This window comes from Gekko japonicus, unplaced genomic scaffold, assembly GCF_001447785.1.
Source record: "Gekko japonicus isolate JY-2015 unplaced genomic scaffold, Gekko_japonicus_V1.1 scaffold1575, whole genome shotgun sequence".
NCBI classification, from domain to species: Eukaryota; Metazoa; Chordata; class Lepidosauria; order Squamata; family Gekkonidae; genus Gekko; species Gekko japonicus.
The window spans coordinates 21,489-46,628 of record NW_015166467.1 but is presented as its reverse complement, the minus strand read 5'-3'; the positions used below and the strand labels follow the sequence as shown (position 1 = coordinate 46,628).

The 25,140-nt window shown below is 41.2% G+C and overlaps 1 protein-coding gene across 1 annotated transcript in view; it reads left to right on the top strand.

Moving 5' to 3' along the window:
- Positions 1–25,140, top strand: part of DIAPH2 (diaphanous related formin 2) — a gene marked incomplete at its 3' end in the record, with an annotated part of 192,240 nt that overhangs the window by 148,878 nt on the left and 18,222 nt on the right. The window contains exons 19-21 of the mRNA XM_015412100.1: positions 7,941–8,042; positions 9,518–9,612; positions 22,327–22,428. Coding sequence (XP_015267586.1) covers positions 7,941–8,042; positions 9,518–9,612; positions 22,327–22,428 — 299 coding nt within the window. The remainder of the gene's footprint in view (positions 1–7,940; positions 8,043–9,517; positions 9,613–22,326; positions 22,429–25,140) is intronic.

Below are 25,140 nucleotides of genomic sequence, written 5' to 3'. Positions count from 1 at the left end.
TCCCAACTGGAATTTGCACTATCAATCTGCTAGCCTAGGATGGATTAAAGACTGGATTGAACGGAAAGATAATAGAGGTTTGACCCTAGAAGGTCACGGTTTAAGCATGGGTTGGCACGCATACATCTGGTATGAGAAAGATAGGATCCACTCTAACTTTAACAATCATCTATTAAGAGGAGCATTAGTTAATATATGGAATAAGATAAACAAAAAAAAAAATACATTAAAATACCTAGGTGGGTTTCCCCTTTGGAAGCCTTGTTAAACCAACACTCATTACAAAATTTAATAAAGAATCCTATGAAATATTGTTGGATAAAGCTAATAAATTAAAACAGAAGAGATACTTTTTAAAAAACATGACGTCAAACTAACATGGTGGGAGAATATACAGCTAAAGTCCATATACAATAAAGATGCGGCTATAGGTTTTTATGACAACAAAAATGAACTGGACAAAATTTGGCTTTCATCTAACAATAAAATGATTCAGAAGATATATAAATTTCTGTTAGAAGACTTTATGATAGATGACGTTGTTAGACCTACCACGATATCATGGATGAAAGATTTAGGACACGGTATTGAAATGGATGAATGGTTTAAAATTTGGAAAACTACTAAAAGTATGAGAGCTATTTCATTTAGAGAAAATGTGTTTAAAATATTTCATAGGTGGTACTGGCCCCCAGAAAGGATTGCAAAATGTTTCCCACACTGTTCAAGTAATTGTTGGAAATGCAAAATCAATGTAGGCTCATTTTTTCACATGTGGTGACGATATGTCAAAATGCAAAATTACTGGAAGAAAATTCAGAAAATTATAAGAGAAGTAGTAAAAGTAGATTTGCCACTTAAACCCAAAATTTACTTGTTAAATATGATTCCAAAGGAATATGATTATAATGAAACATATGCAATGATTTATGTTTTGACTGCAGCGAGAATCCTTTGGGCTAAAGATTGGAAATCAGATAAATCATCTCAAAGAGAAGAGTTAATATATAAATTGATGAGTGTAGCAGAAGTCGATAAGCTGAATGTATTATTATACGGGAAGGATGAAAAGGTTTTTGAGAATAGGTGGTCGGGACTGGATGAGTGGATTGAGAAAGAACGAAACAATAGACTCTAATGTATATTTATTTTTGTATATGTTTATTTTCTTGTAAACAACTTATAAGCTTATAAATAAAACTTTTTTTAAAAGTATGGATGACTTGCTGCTGTTGTAAGACTATTAGCTTTCCAGTTTTGCCATGTCATTCCACATAGTAACAAATGTTTGCCAGCTTAGACTCTAGCAATTGTTCAGTAAGGTCTAATTGCCTTGTTTCAGTGGTCACAGGGCGTGTATTCTTGCTTCTGTGTTTCCTGTTCTTTTGCATCTTGTCAGATTTCACCTTTTCCCCCTTTCAAGGGTTCATTGTGATCAATACTTGCCATTTCCCCATTCTTGCTTCTCCCATAATGAATGACATTTGAACCACCTATCATAGAACTATTGACGTCATTCACATACTCTGAAGGTTGTTATGGTTTTTGATCACATAATTTAGCAAAAGGAAGACACACCTGGATGGTAGTTATTTAGAATGTCAAAAGGTTTTATTCATATGTTTCAACAACTAAACAATCCTTTAAAAACTTGGAAGCTGGTTCTTCTATTAAGTCTGTGTGCTTAGCTTTCCCATGCCACTGCATTACTTTACAGAGTGGTGACTTTTCACAGAGGACACTATGTATATTTGCTTTGTAGGGACAAAACTTTTATTCTCTTTCCCACAACTTACCTGAAAAGAGCCAGAACTGTGCTCTGGGTAAAAGCAGATGGAGCTCTGTTCTGATAAGTTATGCTGGGAGAAAACACCCCCTCCCCCAAAGTAACCTGGCCATTTATTAAGCTCTTGATAAGTTCATAAGAACAAGTTTCAGAGTTGATGGTGCTGTGCTGATGTCTTGTTATACTCTCTGACTTCTCTTTGCTCAGTTGCACTGTGATTTCATCATTCGCTGTATGAATGTCTACATGCATTCAAAAAGATGCACTTCACTTAGTAAAGATGTCCCCTTGATCCTTCGGAGCACTTGTTATTCAACAGGTAAAACAAGCTTGCTCGCCTGAAACAGCGGCATGATGAGCTTTTCGTTATGGAAATGGTAGACACTTTTTTTTGGTAGCTATTGTACAACACTGCACAAGACTCTATTGATGGCAGTGCTAGATCAATAAGTATTTAGCAGTTAACAGTGTGACATAGTTAGTTCATGGGGCCCTGGGCTGCCATCCAGAAGATATCAAACTACATGTTGACTGGGTGTACCATCTTGTGTTAAATATTAGCAAATGTTTGACAAAATCACACATCTCCCTATCTGTCTTACACAGCTGTCTGATTTGGCAACTTACTTCCAAGTTAGCAAAGTAGTTGCTAACAGCAGTTCATATCAGTTTCTTGATTGTAGTTCACGAATAACACTGGCTCAATCTGCTATGACCAAAGCTTTTAATATGATCCAAAAACGCATCCTACAGCTATATAGCCAGTTATCTCCATAGTGTCAGTAGTGCAGTATCCTTTGGGTAGTACCATCAGGAGCCTCTGCCCTGTCTCAGCAGCAGAAGGCAATTTTTTGGTGATTTTCTGTTAAAAGATGCCTTGGGTAATGCGGAGCATTATGGAAGTTATTCACTACCCTCCTAACGACCTTAGTTTGGCCTGATGTAAATGTGCTGCTGGCAAAGCAAAAGGCCTTCCTTATCTGACTTTGCATGTGCTCAGCATCTCATTTAAACTATTCTGCAACCTTGGTAAAGCAGCTGCATATGCCTCGTTTGTGGATATTACACTGGCACTGTTACTAAGTACATGCTGCAACATCCCAAAGGATGAAGCATGATATGAATGATAGATGGAACACATGAAAAGTTACGTGGGGAAATTCTTCTCCTCACTAGCATCCAGTTCAAATCGAGTGTTAGTCTGGGCTTAGGATGCAAGGTTTTCTGTTGTGCTCTTTCTCCCTCTTCAGTAGTAAGCAGAGGAAAAGGACATCCCTTTCCACCTCCATCTCTTCAAAGGCCAGTGAGCAGATTGACTCGTCTTATACTCTGTTGAGGGACCTTCCCAGCTATCCGTTATGCACACAATCATGATTCACAACCAGGGACAAGCCCTTTGGGATGCCGCACCACTGTTTCAGGCAGTCCTGAGTCAGTAGGGAACCTAAAATTTAGGGTTTTATATTGCCACATTTTCTTTTTCACCAGTGGAAAGACTGATTGGATCTAACTTTTTGTACTTGCACTAAGAATTTCTGAAAGATGCTGCAATAAAATCCTTGCTGAAAAGAACTAGATGCCACAGTGAAAGTTCTAGATACCATGGCGACCTGGTGCCTGTGGTTTGTTGAACCCTGGCCTGTGGAAGTTCTCCTATTTTGTAACAGAGGAATATCTCTAGTGCTTCACTTAGATTTGGCCAAGCATATCACTAGACACATGAGTTCTGGAAACTGCTTCTGGTGTTCTTATTTCCCAGAGGCAAGTTTCTGATGCCTCAGGTCAGGGTTTTTCCTAGTCTATACTGGACAATGTGTCCCATCCTATTTATGTGTATGCATGCAGGAGAGGAAAGACAGGGACTCTGGGGAGATACTCTCTTTTCTGTTGAGTCATTTAAACTGTATTGTGTGGGAAGCATTTAAAGTTGGTTAGCTGACTGTTCTTGTAGTCATATTCCATTTTCATAACTTCCAAGGAGTTATCCATAAGAAGCTGTTGGAGGAAGGGTTTCTGTACTGCTCTAATGTGGTTTAGAGAAGATGGGAACCTCTCCTCCTGGATGACCTAATGGTTGCTTGAGGTCTCTGTCTACTACTCAAAGGACAGATGACCCTATTTTTTTTGCAGCGAAGAACAGGGATTTACTGTGTGTTTGAAATTACTCTTTCATGCTTTTTTAGCTGTATACGCTGACATCGATTTTTGTTGGCATCACTTGACAGGCTTTCTATTTCGTCAGAAAACTGCGGGAGAAAGTTTTTGCAGTGTTTAATTCTAAAATGTCCATGTGCATTTTCAGAATTCATATTTCTTATAATCCGTGTCCTTAAGAAAAAAAGGGAAATTATTTTAAGGTAATGCAAATTTATTTCTTAATAGTTGTAATATATCTTGTTGTACTGTTTCCTTGTTTTATAAAATATTTTCTGAAAGAAGGTTAAAGTGGAAACGCTTATTTCCTCAATCTGACAAATGTCCCAAAACTGGGCTTGGTCTGACTTTCTTTACAGCATCTCCAATCCCTTGTTCTACTTTACAAGGCAAACCTAAACTTAATGGACATGAGATTACAATGTTGCATTCTGGGGAAACATGGACAATGCATCTAGAAACTCTTATGTGCCCTTGAGTTCCATTGCATTTAAGTTGTTTGGATGTTAATATGTAACACATGTTTACTGGGATGTCACACATTTAGTTCACTTACAGGGCAATCCTAAACACATCTGTTTAGAAGTGGTTTTGTTGTTTTTTTAAATGAGTATTTGTGTGCATGTGCGTGTGTATGCACTTCTGAGCTTGGAAGTCATGGTGACTTCTGGTGATCCCTGGTGGGTCTAGGATGTTTTTCAGAGAGGTGGGTTGATATAACCTGTCTCTTTGACCTGGCCCTGGTATTCCTTGGAGGTTGCCCTTCCAAGTAGTTGGTCTTGCTTAGCTTCCAAGATCTGATGAGATCAGGCTTGCCTGGGCTATCCAGGTCAGGTGCTTAGAAGTAACATTTGTTGAGTTTACTGGGGCTTACAGCCTGGTAAGTGTGCTGATGATTGCAGCCTTAGCACTGAATAGAGTTGAGCAGCTTCAAATGTAAGAGACCGATTTATCACTGTATCTGATACTAAGCTGGGTATTCCTCAGAGTCATGAAAGCAAAGCTAGGCTACCCACAGATAAGGCAAGGGTTTCTACATACTCATGGCATTCTGTGGTTAAGCAGAACAAAGCATGACCTGTTGGCGGTGTTTGACACGGTCTATCATCAGCTGCTGATACACTGCCTTGCTGACTCGGATTCAGGGGCTTGCCTTACAATGGCTTGTCTCCTTTCTCCAAGGTCAGGGACAAAGGGTGACTCTCGGGGATCAGCTGTCCTGAAGGTAGCTGCTGATCTGTGGAGTGCCTCAAGGGGCAGTGCTCTCCCCGATGTTATTTACCATCTATATGCGCCCCCTTGCCCAGATTGCCTGGAGGTGGATGACACCAGGTATATCTGATGTTGGGCGGCCAGTCCAACTCTACCCCAGAAGATCTGGACCAGGTGTTACGAGCCGTGGTGGGTTGGCTTAGACTGAGCGGATTGAAATTGAATTCGATGAAGACGGAGGTCCTGTGCCTGAGTCGGAGTGTACCGGGGGTAGGGATCCCACTACCAGCCTTCATTGGGGCACAGCTGGTGCCAGCACCGAGGGTCAGGAGTTTGGGAGTGCTCTTGGATGCCTCCTTAATGATGGAGGCCCAGGTAGCAGCCACTGCTAAGTCAGCCTTTTACCATCTTCGGCTGATTAGGCAGTTGGTTCCCTTCCTTGAACGTAATGATCTGGTAACAGTGATCCATGCAATGGTCACCTCGAGATTGGACTACTGTAATGCTCTCTATATGGGGCTGCCCTTGTCACAAATCTGGAAGCTGCAGCTGGTGCAAAATGCGACAGCCAGGCTGTTGATGGATCTCCCTGTGCAGGAGCACATCCAGCCTGTGCTGAAGGTACTGCACTGGCTGCCAATAGCATACCAGATCTGCTTCAAGGTGCTGGTTTTGACCTTTAAAGCCCTATATGGTCTGGGGCCTGCCTACCTGAGGGACCGCCTTTCCTCACATGTTCCCCAGAGAGCACTGAGGTCGGAGTCACAAAACCGCTTGACCCTCTCTGGACCAAAAGACGCAAAACTGGCCTCTACCAAGGTCAGGGCCTTCCCTGTAGCGGCTCCATACTGGTGGAATGAGCTCCCAGAAGACATCAGGGCCCTGCGGGAACTCTTAGAGTTCTGCAGGGCCTGAAAAATGGAGCTCTTCCACCAGGACTTTGATTAGGAGCCACTACCAATAACACCTGAACTGGGGTAAGGCCCTCTATGCTAACAGCAACAGCCTGTGATGTCAACAGCAACAGCCTCTGGCCATAATTTTTTTTGTTACATTTGCTACATCATGGCCTGTAGGGATCATGATGTATTGTTATTGCCACTAGCACTTTCGCTGCACGTATTTGTTATTTGTTATTGTCATGTATACGAGTTTTTATGATGTCCATTGTGTTTAATGAATTTGTGTTTTAATTCATTTTAACTTTTTAATGTAAGCCGCCCTGAGCCTGCCTCGGCAGGAAGGGCGGGATACAAATTGAAATAGATAGATAGATAGATAGATAGATAGATAGATAGATAGATAGATAGATAGATTTTCAAATTAGCCAATAGAAATAGCAGCCTGGTGGAACTGAGCATGTTCCATATGACATTGGATTTTGAGAGCAGTTGAGGGTCATTTAAAGAAAAAAAAATCATAATGGGAGATGGGGGCAAATGTTTGAACTGAGGGTTTATATAATTTCGGATGGGGGGATTTGGGGTAGGTGGCTGGGAATATTTCAAGTCATTTACCTAGGCTTACCATTTGCCCAGTGGTAGTAGGCAATCCCCCCCCCCCAATTCGTCACTGACTTCCATGTATAGCTGAAGGCATGGCTAGGCCAATAGGAGTGTCTTGTATCTTTAATTACTGTGTAGAAGAGGGAATTTCAGCCTGTCCCAAAGTGGTGCAGGAGTGAGAAGTGAACCCTCTGAAATTCCTGATTCTGGGTAACTTAAGTTTAGGAGTCCTTTCAGCTAGCTGTATGGATAGACCCAAGAGTACAATATTTTGCTTTATAATCTCAGTCTGCCTTAACATTAAAATGCTTAAATCTTGCTTAATGGTATTCAATAAGTGAGTTAATGATCAGGTGTGAGAGTACATTAGGTATTGTGCAGCTGTTAATTTTCAAAACCCATGTGTTTCCAGATTTTTGGGATGAGCTAATAGTGAAGTTTTTCTTAATTAAGTCTCTGAACCATTGCCGTCTTCTTATGGGCTTTCCTTCTCACCTGAACAATTGGCTTTGTTTTAATCTGCTCTACATTTCTGGCTCACTTTGGCTAATGTCATTTCTACTTCTGCAAGTACCAAGCAGGTGTCAGAATAAAATTATCCTTTCAGTGGGATACATTAGTTTACAGGTGTAGACAATGCGAGGATGTATCTACCTCTCAGCTGCGCAAGTAGTACATAACACAAGGCTTCAATGGAAAACAATCTCTTACAGCATGTTGCATCAGCTTTTCCTCCCCAGCTTTGATAAACAAATACGTTATCGCTCACAAAATAGATCACTGTATTAAATGAAAACAAAATCTTGGTTGCTTACCAACAGGTTTAATTTAGATCTCTTTTTTGATTGTTTTGCTAAGCATTTCACTCACCTTTCCTAACACCTGAACCTTTTTCATTTCCCTAGGCTATGTATTAAATTAACTTGTGTGTGCAGAGAATAAATAAAATAATAGCACTGCACTGCTGCATCCAGTAGGAGGCCCCAGTGTGCTGAAGGTAGAAATTGTGGCGACCCATTAGCTCCCTCAAAAACAGTCAATGGTGTTTAGAGCAGATGGGGAAGGGCAACAGGAGCTCTGCAACCCCGCAAACTCTTGTTTTAAAATAATTCATTATATAATTCGATCTTTTTAATAAACAAGGCTGTTCAATTGCAGAGAAAAGTTTAAATTTGTTGTTTTTTTTAATTATCCTACACTTCTTCATGCATGCAATTGCTTGATCTTGGAAGACAGTTATTTTACTGAATCTGAAAACATTCACACATATCTTTGTTTTGCAGTTAAAAAGCCAGTAGAGGATACAGAAGAAAAGAAGATAGTTTTGCTGAAGAAGAGAGTGAAGGAGTTAAGAATATTGGATGGGAAGACGGCACAGAATTTGTGTATGTAATACATTCTTTTATTTGGCACATTGCTTGTCTGAGCACACATTTTCAGGCCTTTCAGAACTGTTGGCAGACTTTTCTGATGTCAAGCATTTGGTAATGAGGAATAAATACATATAGAGAAATGCATCTTATTGTGGAAGCTTGCCTGACATACGTCTTCTCTTGGCATTGGCTCAGTGGTAAAGCATCTGCTTGATGAACAGAAGGTCCCTAGGTTTAATCACTGACATATCCAGCTTTAAAAAAAGGTGGGCGAAGTTCAGGTAGTAAGTGATGTGAGACCCTGGAGAGCTGCTGCCAGTCTGGGTGGATAACACTGACCTTGATGGACCAGTGGTCTGACTCAGTATAAGGCAGCTTCATGGGATTCTTGGGCGCCATGAAATTCCAGTAACTGGTAGAGTCAGTGGTCTGTATCTGACTGTGCAGATCCAAATGCTTAAAGGCATTTAACTTTCCTTAGGAGGTGGGTGGAGATTTCTACTCCTTCTTCCTCCTTTTGCAGCTCACTGGCTCCCCAGAAAAGGGAAGAACAGGTGTGGGGGGATCTGCATAGGGCAGGGGGAATCAGTAGAAATCACTCCTTGCTAATAAACATGTTTAAGTGCCTCAAGTTATCAGAATATGTTGCTTGTCAGTTAGAAGCATCCGTCTGACCCCTGTTTGGAAAAAGAATGCTGGACTAGATGGCTGTTTGTTCTAATCTGATCCTCATATTTGTTATGAAATGTGGTAACAGTTTATTGTTGTGAAAGCTCAGGAGCCAATAAGAACATAAGAGAAGCCAACGTTGGATCAGGCCAAAGGCCCATCCAGTCCAACACTCTATCACACAGTGGCCAAAAATGCCAGGTGCCATAAGAAGGTCCATCAGTGGGGCCAGGACACTAGACCCTCTCCCACTGTTGCCCCCCCCCCCAAGCACCAAGAATACAGGGCATCACTTGCCCCCCTAAGCACCAAGAATACAGAGCATCACTTGCCCCAGAGTTCCTATCTATACCTTGTGGCTAATAGCTACTGATGGATCTCTGCTCTGTATGTTTATGAATGGGAAACTAAAGATGGACTCCAATTTTTTGTTTTCATTTGAAGGGGTTTTTTTGAGGGACCTTTGCTATGCTTAAATTACAAAGGTCCATAGTTCAGCCCGTTTTGATAAATACTATAAAAAGAAGTGTGATTCCTGCTTATTGGTGTAGTGTCCTTGTACACTATAAGGAATTTCATGAATATTGTAAGAAAACACAACTAAGTTAAATCCAGTTTATCTTCATTCCCTGACTTACGTGAATTCTGAGCTACAGAGTGTTGACTCAGCATCTTAAACTTTAGTGAAGGTAAATGAATGTTCCTGAATATGATCAACATTTTTCCAGTTTGAATATTTTGGAAGAAATACAAAATCACATGTGTTTTACATTTGACAATTCTGACTTCTTAGATTATGATGGTGCATTTCATTTCAGCCATTTTCCTGGGATCTTTCCGTATGCCTTATGAGGAAATAAAAAATATCATATTAGAAGTAGATGAAGAAAAACTGAGTGAAGCATTGATTCAGGTAAGCCAGTATGACATCCACTGGAATCAACATTTTCATCACAGTGAATATACTTGAGTGTGCTATGGGACAGTGAAATCCCATACCTACTCTAAGGAAGCAGATTCTGAAATTGGGTTGCTTGACAGTTTTAAATGCCTTAGGAGTGAGAGAGGTACTTTCTCCTGTGTAGCTATTCTCATTTCAAATATTCATATTGTTTCATTAATCTAAATTTTTACCTCATCCCCCTCTAGGAAGCTGAGAGCTGCGTATAACATTTATAGAATAATAGATGTACTATCCATTTTCTCTCCTTCCTTTTGTAATGCAATCGTAGACTGCATCGCAAAAGTGATACTGAAATTTTGCTCTGTGGTGATAAAGCAAACCGTGTGCTTGTACGTGGGTGTGAAGGACCCCCATATTTCAGGTAGCAATAAAAGGACGCCAGTTTGGGAATGAGGCTGAAGTTTCAAAGTAAATTTTTTAATGTTCATGATTATTTCATATCTTTGAACTATCTTTCTTACAGTGGTTAAAATAATTAAGAATTTGTAGTGGTAAGAGTACAAAAGTCATGGCTGTAGATCAAGATGGGTAGCCTTGTTAGTCTGTCTGGAGCAGTAGAAAAGAGCAAGAGTCCAGGAGCACCTGAAAGACTAACAAAATATGCATCAGGGTATGAGCTTTTGTGAGTCACTGCTCACTTCTTCAGTTATGGTTGTACAAGTAACTTTTGTCCAATATTTAGGGGTTGCTTTGTATGCTCAGAAAGGCGCATATACACTTGACACATATTGGTGTGGATGAGGCCTGTTTCCTACTAGGGCCACATTTGTTCTGGGAAAACAAAGTATAAAAGAGAAACATTTATTTAAAACAATTTTATGCTGCCTTTCTACCGAAATAGGGTCCCCATGGTGGTGGATATGAAAACATTTGAATACTGAAAACAATATTTAAAATAATATATAAAATACTTTAATAAAACCTATAAACATACCACACCAAAACCAAGAAGGAGGGACAGTAACAGTTAGTGGGTGAAAACCAAACAATTAAAAAAAAAAACACTCATTGATCTTAGACAGATCTCCCTGGTGAGGGATTTCTAAAGTTTTGGTGCCACTTTTGTGAAGGCCATTTTACGAGTTGCCACCCATTTAGCCTCAGATGGTAGAGGCACCAAAAACACAGCATTACACCTGTGGCCCCTTGGCTCCTTATGTTGTGTTTGGCTCTTGGCAATTCTATAGGCGAGCTCCTTCCACATTTTCTGACCTAGTACTGTTTCTTTGAGTTGTTCCATGCTCAGGCTGGTGTCAACTTTTATGGTGTCTAGCCACCGTGTTCTTTGGCAGCCAGGTTTCCTTTTGCCGCTAACCAATCCAAGCACAATCACTTTATCTAATGAATTCTTCTGAAAAAAGTCAGTTGCAGTTTTGTGATTTTTCCTTCCAATGGCACGTCTGATTTTATGCACTCCAGTACTTGCTTGTTTGTCACCTTTGCTGTCCAAGGAATGTACTGGAGCCTTCTCCAGCACCACAGCTCAAATGAGTTGATTTTCCTCCTGTCTTGCTTCTTCATGGTCCAACTTTTGCAGCCATAGGTTGCTTTGGGGAACACAGTAGCACAGAGTAGTCTGCATTTGGTTCCTTGGCTGGTGTCCTTGCTCTTCCATATTCGATTCATGCTCATCATTGCTGTGCTGCCCAGCATGATCCGATGTTTTATTTTTGGACTGCATTCACCATTCTGGTTGATCTGTAATTCTAAGAAAGTGAATTCTTCCACACATTAGATCTCTTCATTGTCAATTGTTATTTTGACATTTCTCTTTTTCTCGGTGGTCATGAATTTGGTCTTTTTGATGTTTAGGGAAGCCAAACTTCTTTGATAAATTCTTCTTTGATTTTCTTGATCAGGTATTCCAGGCCTTCTTTAGTTTCTGAGAGGAGGGTTGTATTATCAGCATATCGAAGATTGTTGATATTCCTTCATCCAGTCTTTACCCCAATTTTTGACTCTTCCAGCTCTAACTTCCTCATGATTGTTTCAGCATACATGTTGAATAGGAAAGGCTCCTTATGCCAGGGCTGATTAGACCCTAGGAAAATGGCTCTGGGCTTTTGGGTTCCTGATCCAGCAATGAACAGGCAGGAAGTCCCTGGCAAGGATCCTTTAAATGAAATAAAGCTTTATTGAAACATTTATGCATCCTAAGCTTAATCTCATTCACCCAGGACTGGCCAAACCTGTTCTTTCCATGCAAGGATTGCCCAAGCAAAAAAAGTCCCATTGAGGATGAGGATGGAAAATTGAGTTTTGCCCGTGCAAGGCCAGATCTTGGAATTTTGGAGGGATGATGATGTCATGGTACTTTTGGCCTTCTTCACCTCTTTTATCTTTCCCCCTTACTCTCCAGAATGCAGGTGCATCCAGTTCTTGCTTGGTACCAGATGTTCCCGCAGACATCTTTTTTGGTCTCAGCCAGCACATTGGCTTTGATTGTGTCTGACTGTTTCAGGATCACTTCTCTTATTTTACAAAACTAGTTTGGGAGGGGCAAAGGAATAAGCTGACTGCACGGAAAGGTTCAAACATGTATCAGGATGTGCAAGACAGTCCTTTTCATAGCTGGGGTGGGGAGAGATCCATTGGCCTGGACTTCGGCTTTTTGCACACACATTTTTTTCACATGCACTTAAAGCATTCTCTATCTCTAAACAGGGTTAGGAAATTTCAAGCTAATTTTATTATTGTTTTATTTATTTATGTTATTTATAGTCTGTCTTTCTGTCTGGAGTTCAAAGCAGATTAGACAAAGTTGCTGAATACACAGAAAGCTTCAAGGACAGCTTCAGATGCAGATTCTTGATCCTGCAGATTTAGAAGCAGATGTATAAGCACTAAATGAAGCATAATCTACTAGCAACCGCTTTTATATATGGAGTTTATATTCCATGTTTGACATTACTTTTCACTCCTGCAGGTAGGAGCTACAAGTTTAGATTTCAGCACTCAGGGTAAAGGAATGAGAAATGTAAGCACACACTTATTTCTACAGAATCTTTAAAACAAAAGGACAGATCTCTCAGGCAGGCATGAAAATGAAAATAGGTGGGTTTTAGCAGAATAATTAGCAATAATGTGTTGAGCAGGAGCAGAAATAACCATGTACATAGTCAAAGTAATATTCTACTATGTTATAGCATAATGTATGTCTATAATGCACATAGTTTTAACACCCACACAATGATTGTGCTGCAGAAGAAGAACACAAGAAGATCCCTGCTGGATCAGACCAATAGTCCATCTAGTCCAGCATCCTGTCTCACACAGGGGCCAGCCAGTTTCTCTGGATGGCCAACAACAGGACATAGAGGCCGAGGCCTTCCTCTGATGGTGCCTCCTGCCTCTGGGATTCAGAGGATTAGTGCCTCTGAATGTGGAGGTTCCCCTCAGTCATGAAATGTTAACTGCAAGGAGATAAAGGTTGTTGGGTGATAACCATATTGCTAGCAGATGAGGTCCCCGAAATAACTCACTTGGTGGCAAAATATCTATCGATAGTGCTATTTTTAAAGCAGCTTTGAAATGCTGTAGGTAGTTTTATGTATATAAATTTTAAAATCCTAAAACTAATTTCCATAATATCATGGGATTGTATGGAATTTATGGAAGTTTATAAAATGTTGTCTATTAATATTGTTTATGAATATGTTTATTGGTTTTTATTGTAAAAATGTTTGGTCTAAATTATCTTGCAATTATATGTAATGTGTTTTATAGTAGCTGTTTGTACGTTTGGCTTAAGACCTCTGGTCAATGAAGCTAATAAATGAAAGGAAAGGAAAAGGAGATAAAAGTTGAGAAAGAGAAATGGTTTGCAAAGCCTCCCCTCATCATGAGGCTCCTACAACTCTTTCTGCTAACAAATCATGGACAAAGGGCCTGTCATAACTGTTCGAGTTCACCAGAAGGCACGGGTTGCTCACAGACAGGACATGAGGTAGAGACTAATTTCAGCAAGATGGAGATGGAAAGGCTGTGGACAGAGGAAAGAAAACTAAACTTCCATTATCATGGAAACTTGAATTTTCTTCTGGCAACATTCTGTTGTTCCATGTGTGGCTGTGGACTTGTGTGTGAGATAGAGAAATAAAATCTAAAAGAAGATGACAAGCAACTGTATAATGAATTCAAATGCAAAATCATGATATTTTTGTTCCCATTCCTTTCATAGCAGAAGTTTGTGTTAACATAATTCAGGAGTATTGAGCTAAAAATATCTAAAGTGAGCTAACATAGCCTTTAGCATTGTTTATTTATGAGGAATTATTGTCCTCTAATTTAGGTCAACATTGTGCATTTAAGGTTGCAAGTTCCAAGTATGCTTATGAAAGAAGCAAATCCTAGTGGATTAAGAGAGGTTTAAGTGTAGTTCTCTTTAAGGTAGTAAACCTATGTCTGGGCTGTGTCACTCCAGATTGTAGGTATGGGGCTCACGTGATAGAATGCTTCTGCATTCAGAAGCAAGCATTCTGGGGGAAAGCATGAACACATGAAGCTGCCTTATATTGAATCAGACCATTGGTCCACCAAGGTCAGTGTTGTCTACGCAGACTGGCCCAGCTCGCCAGAGTCTCAGGTGGAGGTCTTTCACATTACCTGCTGACTGATCTAACGAAAATGCCGGGGACTTAATCTGGAATTTCTGCATGCCAAGCAGATGCTCTAGCACTGAACCGCATCTCCTCGCCAAGTACCTAGGCTAGGCCAGGTACTCTCCGTCATATGCTTGGTTTCTCTGTAAGGGGGAATGTGTTCATATGCAAAAACATTTAATAATGCCCATCTCACTGCTGCCCTCTGACACAGGTTTACTGTCTCATGAAAACTACAGATTAGTTTTGAATTAAACTTTTTTTTTTTAGTTGAAGGGTACCAAGCAGTTGGTTTTCTATCTTAACAGGGTTTTTTAAAAAAACAAACAAAAAACAAATGGATGCTGAATATAAGCAAATGTTGCCTAGTTTACAAACATCTCGCGAACGGGCTCAGGGCGGCTTACAAACATCAGTATTTGCTTCGTGTCACAAACGGTTGTATTTACTCTGAGCTCAGTTCCTAAAGGTCAACAATACAAGGATATTGACATACTTGCAATACTTAATCCAGAGTTAACATGAAAGCAATTGTGTGTATACCTGCATGCAGTGTGGTGATTTTTGTTTGTTAATATTTATTTTAGAAATGTCTGAAAATACAGAAGTTAAACAATAATGACGAAAGATTCCATAGCTTTGCTGGCTCTTCTTGAGGTGTTCTGAAAGCTGTGTTAGGGCTGCAAACCTATAATATAATGCAATATAGGTTTGATTTCCAGTATGTGTAGCCATGGGCTGATGAGGAATACTGGGTAATATTTTTCAGATTCATACCTTTGGTGTGTTTTGTACCTCAGCCATATTAAAGATTAACTCAGTTAAATAGACAAAATATACAATAATGAAAGTCTTTAAGGCAGTGTCTGTTTATGTGTGTAACAATGCTACTTTGCTTTTATCAGTATTATTGTAGAGTATGATTATGATCTCTTGTTGAGAGTCCCCTTGCTGATCTTGCAAATATTCTGTCTTGTTTTTGCAAACCAGATCAATTGAACCTAGATATAACGAAACCTGAATATCTGCTTGATAGGCATCACTTTTTTATTCAGTAATGTCTTCCTAAAGACCTTCAGCTAAATGTGAGGAGTAATATTTAAGTAAGAAATGTTGCATGAATAGCTCTATAAAGAGGGAGAAATGATAAAAAGAAGTAAATGGTGAATCCTAAAGTAAATGTGGAAACTATGATTTCAAATAGCTGCACATAACTTAGTTACAGAATTCTGTGACTTTATGGAACTTTATTTCAAGCTCACAAAATTGTCTGTACACCAGCACAGGAGCACTTTAAGAGAAACATATTTTATAACATTATAGGTATTTTATAGGACTCAACCAATTCACATCTAAAGTGAGATGGCTTTTAGAGATGTGGTGGGAAGCAGAGTTTCAGAGAACAAGGTGCTTACACAGGATGCTTACACAACATGTTCGTATTAACTTTTTTTGTTTAGAAACAAAGGAACATCAGTAACACATGTAAGAACATAAGAAGAGCCCTGTTGGATCAGACCAGTGGTTCGTTTAGTCCAGCATCCTGTCTCACACAGTAGCCAACCAGTCCCTCTGGTGTGTATGTGTGTACATATAAACAAATCTATAAAAGCACTCAAGAAAACAATAAGGGAAAATGCATCTAACTAAACCTAACTAGATTGTTCCCTATCCTGTCAAAACAGCTTCTGTTAGCTCAACCTGGTTCCCTTCTTTAGTCAGTTCCTTGCCGTTTTTACAGTAGTCAAATTCACTAGAAAAAGAATTCTGTTCAGTTCTATTCTGTGGTGTTCTGATGTACTTCTTTCAGTTCTTTTCCCTTGCTCCCTTGCTCTTTTGCTTCTGCTTCCTCTTGGGTCCCTGACTGATTGGGTCAAGAACTGGAAGGACCCAAGAGGAAATAGAAGCAAAGGAGCAAGTAAATTGCACCACCTGTTTCTGACAACCAGAGCAGTCATCAGCTACATTGGTACAGCCACATCTGCTAGTGTAAATGAAATGACTAGAGTTGCCAGCACTGCTTCAGCAAGTACTGGGAGATTTTGTGGTTGATGCCTGTGGAGGATGGAGTTTGGGTCAGATGTGACATTACTTCTGGGTGGCATTCTAGGCATTTTCCTAATCTCTATGGTTAAGACAACAGACATAGGGAAATTTGTAGAGCATAACTATGCAAGGCACTTTCCCGGCAGTGCTCCATCTCTCAAGGACACGGGCTTGGGGCTAAGGATGGAGATTTACCAAATGACAGTCCCAGAGGTGACCCATGTCTGCTCTGTAAGCCACTAGTCTTCAACCTATGGGTAGGTCAGCCCTCAGGTAGGTCACAGAACAGTTTGCTGCTTTTTAGAAGGTGCTCCTGCTAGTGTGTATGCACAAAGAACAAGGACATTAGGCACGTTTAGAGAAGTGACATGGTGGTGAGATAAGGTCACTTGGTGGAGAAGATAACTTTTGTACAGCAAGCACATGACTGTGATGTCAAGTGATTTCCTGCCAATTTCTTGCAGTTCAGTGGGTCCTGTGCTGCTGCTTGGGGTTAAAAGTTGGGTCCCAGTGTACTGATGTAGCTTTCCCAGGAGGCACGGACTGGGGTCCAGCAGGGCAGGCCATAGGCAAGGTTGCAGAGAGTAACCGAAGTCCAGTCCAAAAGTCAGGTTCTAGAGAGCAGGTTTACAAAAGTCCTGTCTAGGGTCAAGGAGTTCCAGGCAGCAAGTCCAAGTCCAGTCTGAGGTCAGGGGTTCCAGAAAAGCCAATTGTCAGGTCCAGTTCAAGGTTTCAGAGGTCTGATAGCAGCAAGGTTGGTGGCTCAGTAGCAAAGTGTACTTGTTACATCCACAAACTGCTGCTGCTCCCAGCTGAATTTATAGCCAAGTCTTAACAAGCTAAACTCCCAGCCGATTCCTTGGCAGCCATCCTGAAACTACTAATTCATTTCTTCAGTTGACAGCTGACGACAGACCATGAATCTTGCACTTCTCCTTTCTTGCATCTTTAAGCATCTCTGACAGTGTCAGCTCTGCAAAGGTGTGGGTGAGCTAGGTGGTCTGGGAGTGGCTGCTGAAGACTCGTTTACTGCTTCAGAGCTACAAGGTGTAGGCTATGACTCCTGATCAGCCGGTAACCTGATCTCTTGTTGTTCTCCATCTGACTCAGAGCCAGCTGCAGCCGGCTGCTCAATTCCGACTCAGGGCTAGCAGGTAGCTCTTCATCTGAGAAATCTGAGCCATCATTCAGCACAGACTGGCTTATGACACCTAGGTTTAGAAAGCCTGAAGATCTCTTCTGTAGGCCATATCAGTATGTCGACCTTTTCTAGTGCACGGTATCATTTCTCCATCACCAGCAAGTCAGCATTTTTTGGAATAGTGATTTATTTTAAACCGCCTACCTTGGGGGGAAAAAACAACAACAACAAAAACATATAACTACAATATGGGCAAGGAAAGGAGATCCACACATGGCATCTTGCTTGGGACCTCTGATGCCTCCTTATCACAAGCCGTAACAGCACACTTCTGTAATCTCCCTCTCTTTAATCTGCGTGTGGACAAAATGTTAAACAAGCCCCCCCCCCCAATATATTATCCATTGGTTAATTATTATTAGAACTCAACAGTTAGTCACTGTTTTTTCTATAAATGCAGTTCTATAGAAGTCTTCATCACAGAGAAAGACAGATTTCACCTTAATTCCAAATTAGCAAACTTAGTTTTCTTCTTACTGCAAGAGAATAGAAATAATGGTATCAACAGTAAATAGATATTTCTGTAGTATCCCACTGAGTTGCATATCTGTTATCCTTTGTTGCCTTTCGTATCTTTTCTTTTGCTCGCTTTCTCACTTATGATGAGAATTGTGATCATGTACCCTCCTTCATGGTTTATCTTGGATTTCCTTACAAATTGCAGTTTTCCACCATAAAATCATGACAATAAATATTGGCAGCAGTCCAGCCATTGATTTAAACAGAACTTTAAAACAAATAAGTATAAGTTGGATTGCTGCCATTTTTATATACAAATCTTTTCTGTATGCCAAATTGAAGCCTCTCTTGGTCTATGCTTACAAGAAGAAGAGGAGGAGGAGATTGGATTTATACCCCACCCTTCACTTGAAGTCTCAGAGCGGCTTGCAAACTTCTTTCCCTTCTCCTCCCCACAACAGACACCCTGTGAGGTAGGTGGGGCTGAGAGAGCTCTTTCGAGAACTGTTCTTTCAAGAATAGCTCTGACAGAATATGGCTTGCCCAAGGTCATCCAGCAGCTGCAAGTGGAGGAGTGGGGAATCAAGCCTGGTTCTCCCAGATTAGAGTCTACAAACTTAACCACTACACCAAATTGAGTATAAGAAAACCGTTTTCAGCAAGGACTTATCCCATTAATTGACCTCATTTTCCATGAACATATTTAAGAGAAGAGGGTAGTGCTTGTAGAACTCCCTCAGAAAAGGTTTGTTGTTGTTTTTTAAATTGCCTTAGAGATTGTTGAATTGCTACAGCATCATTCTTAGTAGTATGAAAGTGAGACTCTCCTCACTGAGGTTTGGGACCCTGAGATCTTGTCTAGTCTGAGAAATTCCTCATTTGGTAAAACTGCGGAGCTTGTAGAAACAGTTTGTTCCAATGTGTGATAGGTAAGCATAAAAAGTTTTTCTTTTTTTTAGTACAGTTGTGCACCTTCATCTCTTGAGCAAGAGTCTGTGCACATATGTGATTTTGCATTACTGCTGAAGATGATACATGTGTAATGCATTCTTATGTATGTTGATAGCACGATGCAATTTTTAGAACACTTTGTTGCACAGTAGAATTGTGAGATTTCCCTGTCCCCGGGAGGGGGGGGGATTTCTGCCTTCAGGTGAAAGTGGGGTGAGGAAGAGACCTTTACTGGATCCTCAGAATGGGGAAGGAGAGGGGGTTCTGGAACCCTGGTCCTCTTCTTCCTTCCCTGGACTGGCTCATCCTGGTCTTCTCTCTCTCCATCTTGGAGTTCAGTCCCTTCCTCTTTGGCCGGGTGTGGGGTTCCCAGGTCCCACCCCCACCTGGCCTGGAATCCAGTCCCCTTCCACCTGCTCTACCCAGGAGGCTATAAAAGGAAGCTTCCCTTTGTTGCCTGATTCCCTCATTCTTCCCCTTGCTGCTGAGGCCTGCTTCTTACTGTCTCCCATCCTGACCTCCTTCAAATCCAGGCTTGGCCTTGCGTTTTGGCCATGCCCCTCCCCACCGCTGTCTGGGCTTTGGCCTTGTTCTTGGCTGGGTTAGAGCACTCTTCCCTGGTCCCAGCTGCCTCCATCTCCCAGCCGTCCTCATGTGGGTGAGTCAGAATCCTGGCCATCTGTGGCTCGGGTGGCCAAGTGTCAGCTCCTGGCAGTAGCCTTAACCAAAAAATGAATGTTATTTATGGTCTGTTCTTCAGTTGGAATTTGCCATAGTTGTTCCCATTTTTATTATGACCCTTTCCCTAGAATAACATATTGCTAAGAACATTCATAGAATTAAAAAGTATGACTACTTTTTTATCTACCGTTATTTCTCAGGAACAAACCCAACTACGATAAAAAGGGGGAGCAGGCAGACAGTTGGCAGTATATTGCACTAGTCTATGGCGTATATAATAAAATTTGACAGGGGTCCAGTCTGTGTACAGTGTAATGGGCTTCATAACCGTGAACCCAAATGTGGCCGAGACTTGAGTGACTTAATGAGATGTTTTCGGGGGGCGGGGGGAGAAAGGTTATGTTTTGGCATGCAAGAAAGGGCAACATGGTTCGATATCGTCACTTAACTAACCTTTAAGTGTGCAATTAACATTTAAAGAAAATAAAGTTTGTGGAATGCTGTTGAATAATTGCAGAAATGTGGAAAGTAGTTAAATGTCTCAGTTCTGTTTAACAGGCGGTTTTTTTAACATCACAGTGCTGACATACCATAAAATTAGAGCTAAGAGGCATGAAAGATTGAATACAAAGTGTGCTTCAGTGCTGTCACAAACAGTTTCTTTGACTTTTCCATCTACAACAGGATCAGCAAGGTGCCACTTGAAATGTGATTTTATGCAAAAATATTGAACTGAACTACCTTCTATGCTGTGAATGTATTGTGTTAATGGGTGCATGTACGGAATATATTCAAATTAGACCTATGGACAACCATCATTGATATGCTGTAATGACGGTTGCTTTTTAATCGAAGGGCTGCAGCAGTTGTTTGCCCTCTTGTCTGCAGTTTTAAGAACTAGTCTGCAATCTAATGGAATTTCCCTCCAGAAGTTTCATACGGAAGCAGACTGGGGAATGCCTCAGCAGGAGACACAGAGGCAAGGCCTCAGAACTTGGAGGGGAAGCTTAGAGCCCTGACCCTCCCAGTGGGCAGTTCTTTACAAAGGTCAGGTGGTGGCAATGGTTACCTGAGAAAGAAAGAAAAACCTCTCGAGGCGTTGGGAAAACCTTGGAGGGCAGGTTGGAAGAGGGCCTGCAGCCCAGAGTGGGCCCGTTCCACCACAAAGTGCTATAGAATGCAAATGATGAAAACATGGTCTTGTCTCTGCAGATTTATTCCATATGTGGTGGCAATGCCAGCTGGTAGAAAAATTCTGGAACAATGTTGTCATGGAAATAAATCATATGTTAAAATAATAGCTTTAGGCAATTTTGAGAGTCTTTAAGTTTCAAGTCTTATTCAAGAACGTGTCAAGAAAGAATATTTAAATAGAGTCCTTTTAGTAGCCAAAATGTTGATAGTGAAAAATCAGAATCTGTTGAAAATTTAAATATTAGGACACAGTTCATCAGAGTTTGTCATCTTTCATCTAGATATTTAGCAATTTGCCAAACAGTGCAAGCTTACATTCTTATTAAGTTGGCAAACTGTTCTTGAGTTTTAGCATCAAAAGCTGAATATATATGTTTAAATGCATTTAACCATTACACTTTGTTCTGATATTGTTCTGATAGTTGCTTGTATATCTTTTGTTTTTGTATTTACCTGCATTTCTGTATTTACACACACACAGAGACAAACACACGCGCACACAGAGTTTGGTGTAGTGATTAAGAGCGCAGACTCTAATCTGGGTTTGACCTTGGGTCAGTCATAAGTTGTTTCAGAGCTGTTCTCTCAAGGGCAGTTCTTGAAAGAGTTCTCTCAGCCCCACCTACCTCACAGGATGTCTGTTGTGGGGAGGGGAAGGGAAAGGGATTGTAAGCTGCTCTGCAACTCCTTCGGGTAGTGAAAGGTGGGGTATAAATCCAATCTCTTCTTCTCTTCTTTTACACACACACATACATACAAGAAAGGGGACCTGCGATATTCCTCCACGTGGAGGAGGAGGAAGCAGCCGCAGGTGAGCCTTCTCCCCTGCCCCTGGCACCAACAGCAAGGCCTGTACTGCTCCCAGCCGCCAGGCCCACCAAGCCTTCTCCCTCCCCCCCCTCAGCACCAGCAGCGAGGCCTAAGCTTGGCCTGCCAAGCCTTCTCTTTCCCCCCTCTCCCCCCGGCGGCAGTGGCAGCGAGGCCTGAGTGGCTCACAGCCACCGGCCTGCCAAGCCTTCTCTCTCTCCCCCCGGCACCCACGGCGAGGGCTGAGCTTGGCCCGCTAAGCCTTTTCTTTCCCCCTCCCTACGGTGGTGGCGGTGAGGCTTGAGCAGCTCAAAACCGCCAGCCCGCCAAGCCTTCTCCCGCCCCTTCCTGCGCCCCCCCCCCCCCCCCGGGCACCGGCATGCAGCCTGAGCGGCTCCCAGCCACTGGGCCTACCACGGAGTTCCCAGAGCAGGGAATGCTCTTTTACTTCTGGAGAGATTTAACTATCCCCCGTACAGTTTTTTAAACTTTTTAGATTTTTCTGCACACCTGGGGACTTTGCCCCCCAAGTTAAACATATGTGTGGATTTAGATATCCGCACCGAGGGGGCAACTTGGCTATACACACACACACACACACACACTTTTAAAAATAATAGTTTTAACTAAAATAGTATTGTATTCATATGGACCTTTTCTTATTAAGACTTAAATTGCTAAATTCATATGAAAATATTCCTTTTTTTACATTCCTTATACTAGAATCTGGTTAAGAACCTCCCTGAACAGAAGGAGCTCAGTGCCTTAGCCGAGTTGAAGAATGAATATGATGATCTTTGTGAGCCAGAACAATTTGGAGTTGTGGTATGTGCTTTTTCTATCTGTTTTTCTATAGTATTTACTATATGCATATATAGTTATTATTATATGCATATCTTCATTAAAACCAGACTGGTGTGGATATTAGAGTGTCAGGCTGGGATCAGAGAGACTGGAGTTTAAATGCTTATTTAGCTGTGAGACTCACTGAGTGTACAAGTCATTCACTCTCAGTCTAAACTACTTTACAGGATAGCTAAACTGTTGGGTTTGACTGTGGAATGCCTTGATTCAGATTTCAGATCACTTGATAATTTTGGACATTTGCCCTCTTTTATCATTTATCTTACCTAAAAGAAAAGAAGATAAAACATTCTGACCCCATAGAAGCTATTTTGAGTTCCTTATAGACAGCACTAGATAAAGTTGTGACAAATGTGACATATAAAATGGGGATTTGAGTGTTTGAGAACCAGTAGTGGTTAAGCCTTTCAAGGAATCGGTGTTCTTTTTGACTCCAGAAGTCATGGGGTAAAAATGGTTTGCCCATTAAAAGCTTTCTGCAGACACCAAACCCCTGTTATGCTTTCTCCCCAATGAACTGCAGTGCCCTGAAGTCCCTCTCTTCTCTCCCCACTGCCTATCTTTTTTAAGTTTGAGTTTTCATTGAAGGGTAAATGGGGTCATTCTGGGCCCCATTAGACTTGGCTTGAAAGCAAAAGTACTATACATAATCATAATTGGGGTTCTAGGGACCTCAACAAAAATGGGGGGGGGAATCTAGCATTGTTCCCGTGTTTAAATAGATGGACCAACACCTATCTCCATTTTATAGGAAGGTGAAGAAAACAGTGAAAATTAAAATTTCTCTCATAATTTATACCTTACAGACATTTGCTTTACAACACTTTTGGAACTGGGGGTTGAAATGACCCCCAGGGAAACCAGTGTTTACATCCTGAATTGTTGTGTATATAAGTAGAAGCAGGTAAAAGCCCTGAGTTTGTGCTCATGTAGAAAAACTCAGGAGCTGCGGTGGCTTAAGTGGTTAAGACGCTGAACTGCAGGCTGTGGAAGGTCAGTAGTTCAGCATTTCGAGATCCGAGTTGCCGCATGACAGAGTGAGCTCCTGCCTCTAGTTCCAGCTCCTGCCAACCTAGCAGTTCGAAAACAAGAAATTGCAAGTAGATAAATAGGTACCACTTTGGTGGGAAGGTAACAGCGTTCCGTGCGCCTTGGTGTTTAGTCATGCCGTCCGCATGACCACGGAAACGTCTTCGGACAGCGCTGGCTCTTCGGCTTTGAAAAGGAGATGAGCACCGCAACCCTAGAGTCGGACTCGACTGGCTTTCAAGCAAGGGAACCTTTACCTTTACCTAGAAAAGTTCAAATTGAACTGCATTGCAATTTCGGAAATGGAGTCATTCTCTCCCCCTGCAAGACGTACCCATGCATGTCTGCAGGCATCCACTGAACCAATACACATTTTTTTCTAACTTGAAGGAGCTGCTCAGCCTGGAACTCTAGATGACCCCTAGCCACCTTTCCACTGAGCTGATTGTTTCCCTGCAAGACCCAAAGAAAATGTGCACAGTGTGCACATTTTGTCTGCTTATAACATCCTACATTATAAGCTTTGCTATGCAATGCATGCAAGGAGGCTCTTCTCAAGAGAGAAAAGCGCTCATTTGTAAAAGTTCTAACTGTACTATATTTACCTATTCAAAAACATTCTGCCTGTGTCACCTGTTAACTCGCTTTTTTGTTATCTGTTGTTCCACATTGCACTATTATTATATTAACAGTTAAAAATGATTAATTTTTTTTAAAATAGACAGTTTTACAGATTCCCAACTGTATTTTATGCTTTAAAAAACGCTGGGGTCAATTTGACCCCATTTACTTTTCTGTGGGTTTTTGATGTTTTCAAGGAGAGGTATTTTTTACCCCAATTCCAAATTTTACTCTTCTTTTTCCTGCATTCCTGAAAGAGGTTAATCCTGAGGCCTGATCTTTTTTATAGTAGCTAATGCCATGTTTGAGAGAGCTATCAGGTTTCCATTGCATTTGCTGTCATTTGGGGTCACTTTGACCCCAGTGTCAAAGTAGTGTAGTCTTTTTTTTTTTTACCTTGGAAGGGTTAAGAGTGTTGAGCTAGTATCTGGAAGACCCAGGTTCGAATCACCACTCATGCCATGGAAGCTCTCTGGATGACTTTGGGCCAGTCACATTTTCTCAGCCTAACCTACCACACAGGGTTGTTGTGAGGATAAAGTGCACAACAAGAGAATGATGCAAACTGCTTTGGGTCCCCATCGGGGAGAAATGGTGGGGTATAAGTGGATTAATTAAATTTCCTCAATAACACATTTCTCTTAACTACAGATGCTAGCTGTAGTTTTATTATGGGCAAAATAGTGTCTGTTCAGGCTGTGAGCAGCAGACAAGGCACATGTAAAGCAATAAAGCAAGGAAGACAAAATATCACTCATTTAACCTGAGATGATGATGATGATGATGATGATGATGATGATGATGATGATATCATCAGTGCAAGATTTACGCTGATGTTTTTAGCTTGTAGGGAACTTCTGTTTTTCTGAGTAGTTTATCGTCCCTTAGGGTTACATCAAAAGTCATGTGAGCACCTTGTATCTGGAGCAGAGTCGTCATATTTTAAGTCAGTTGTCTTTTAAACCTCCATTAGGTCTCATAGGATTGCCTGGGTCTCCCACAACTACAGCTTTTTGTTTGTTC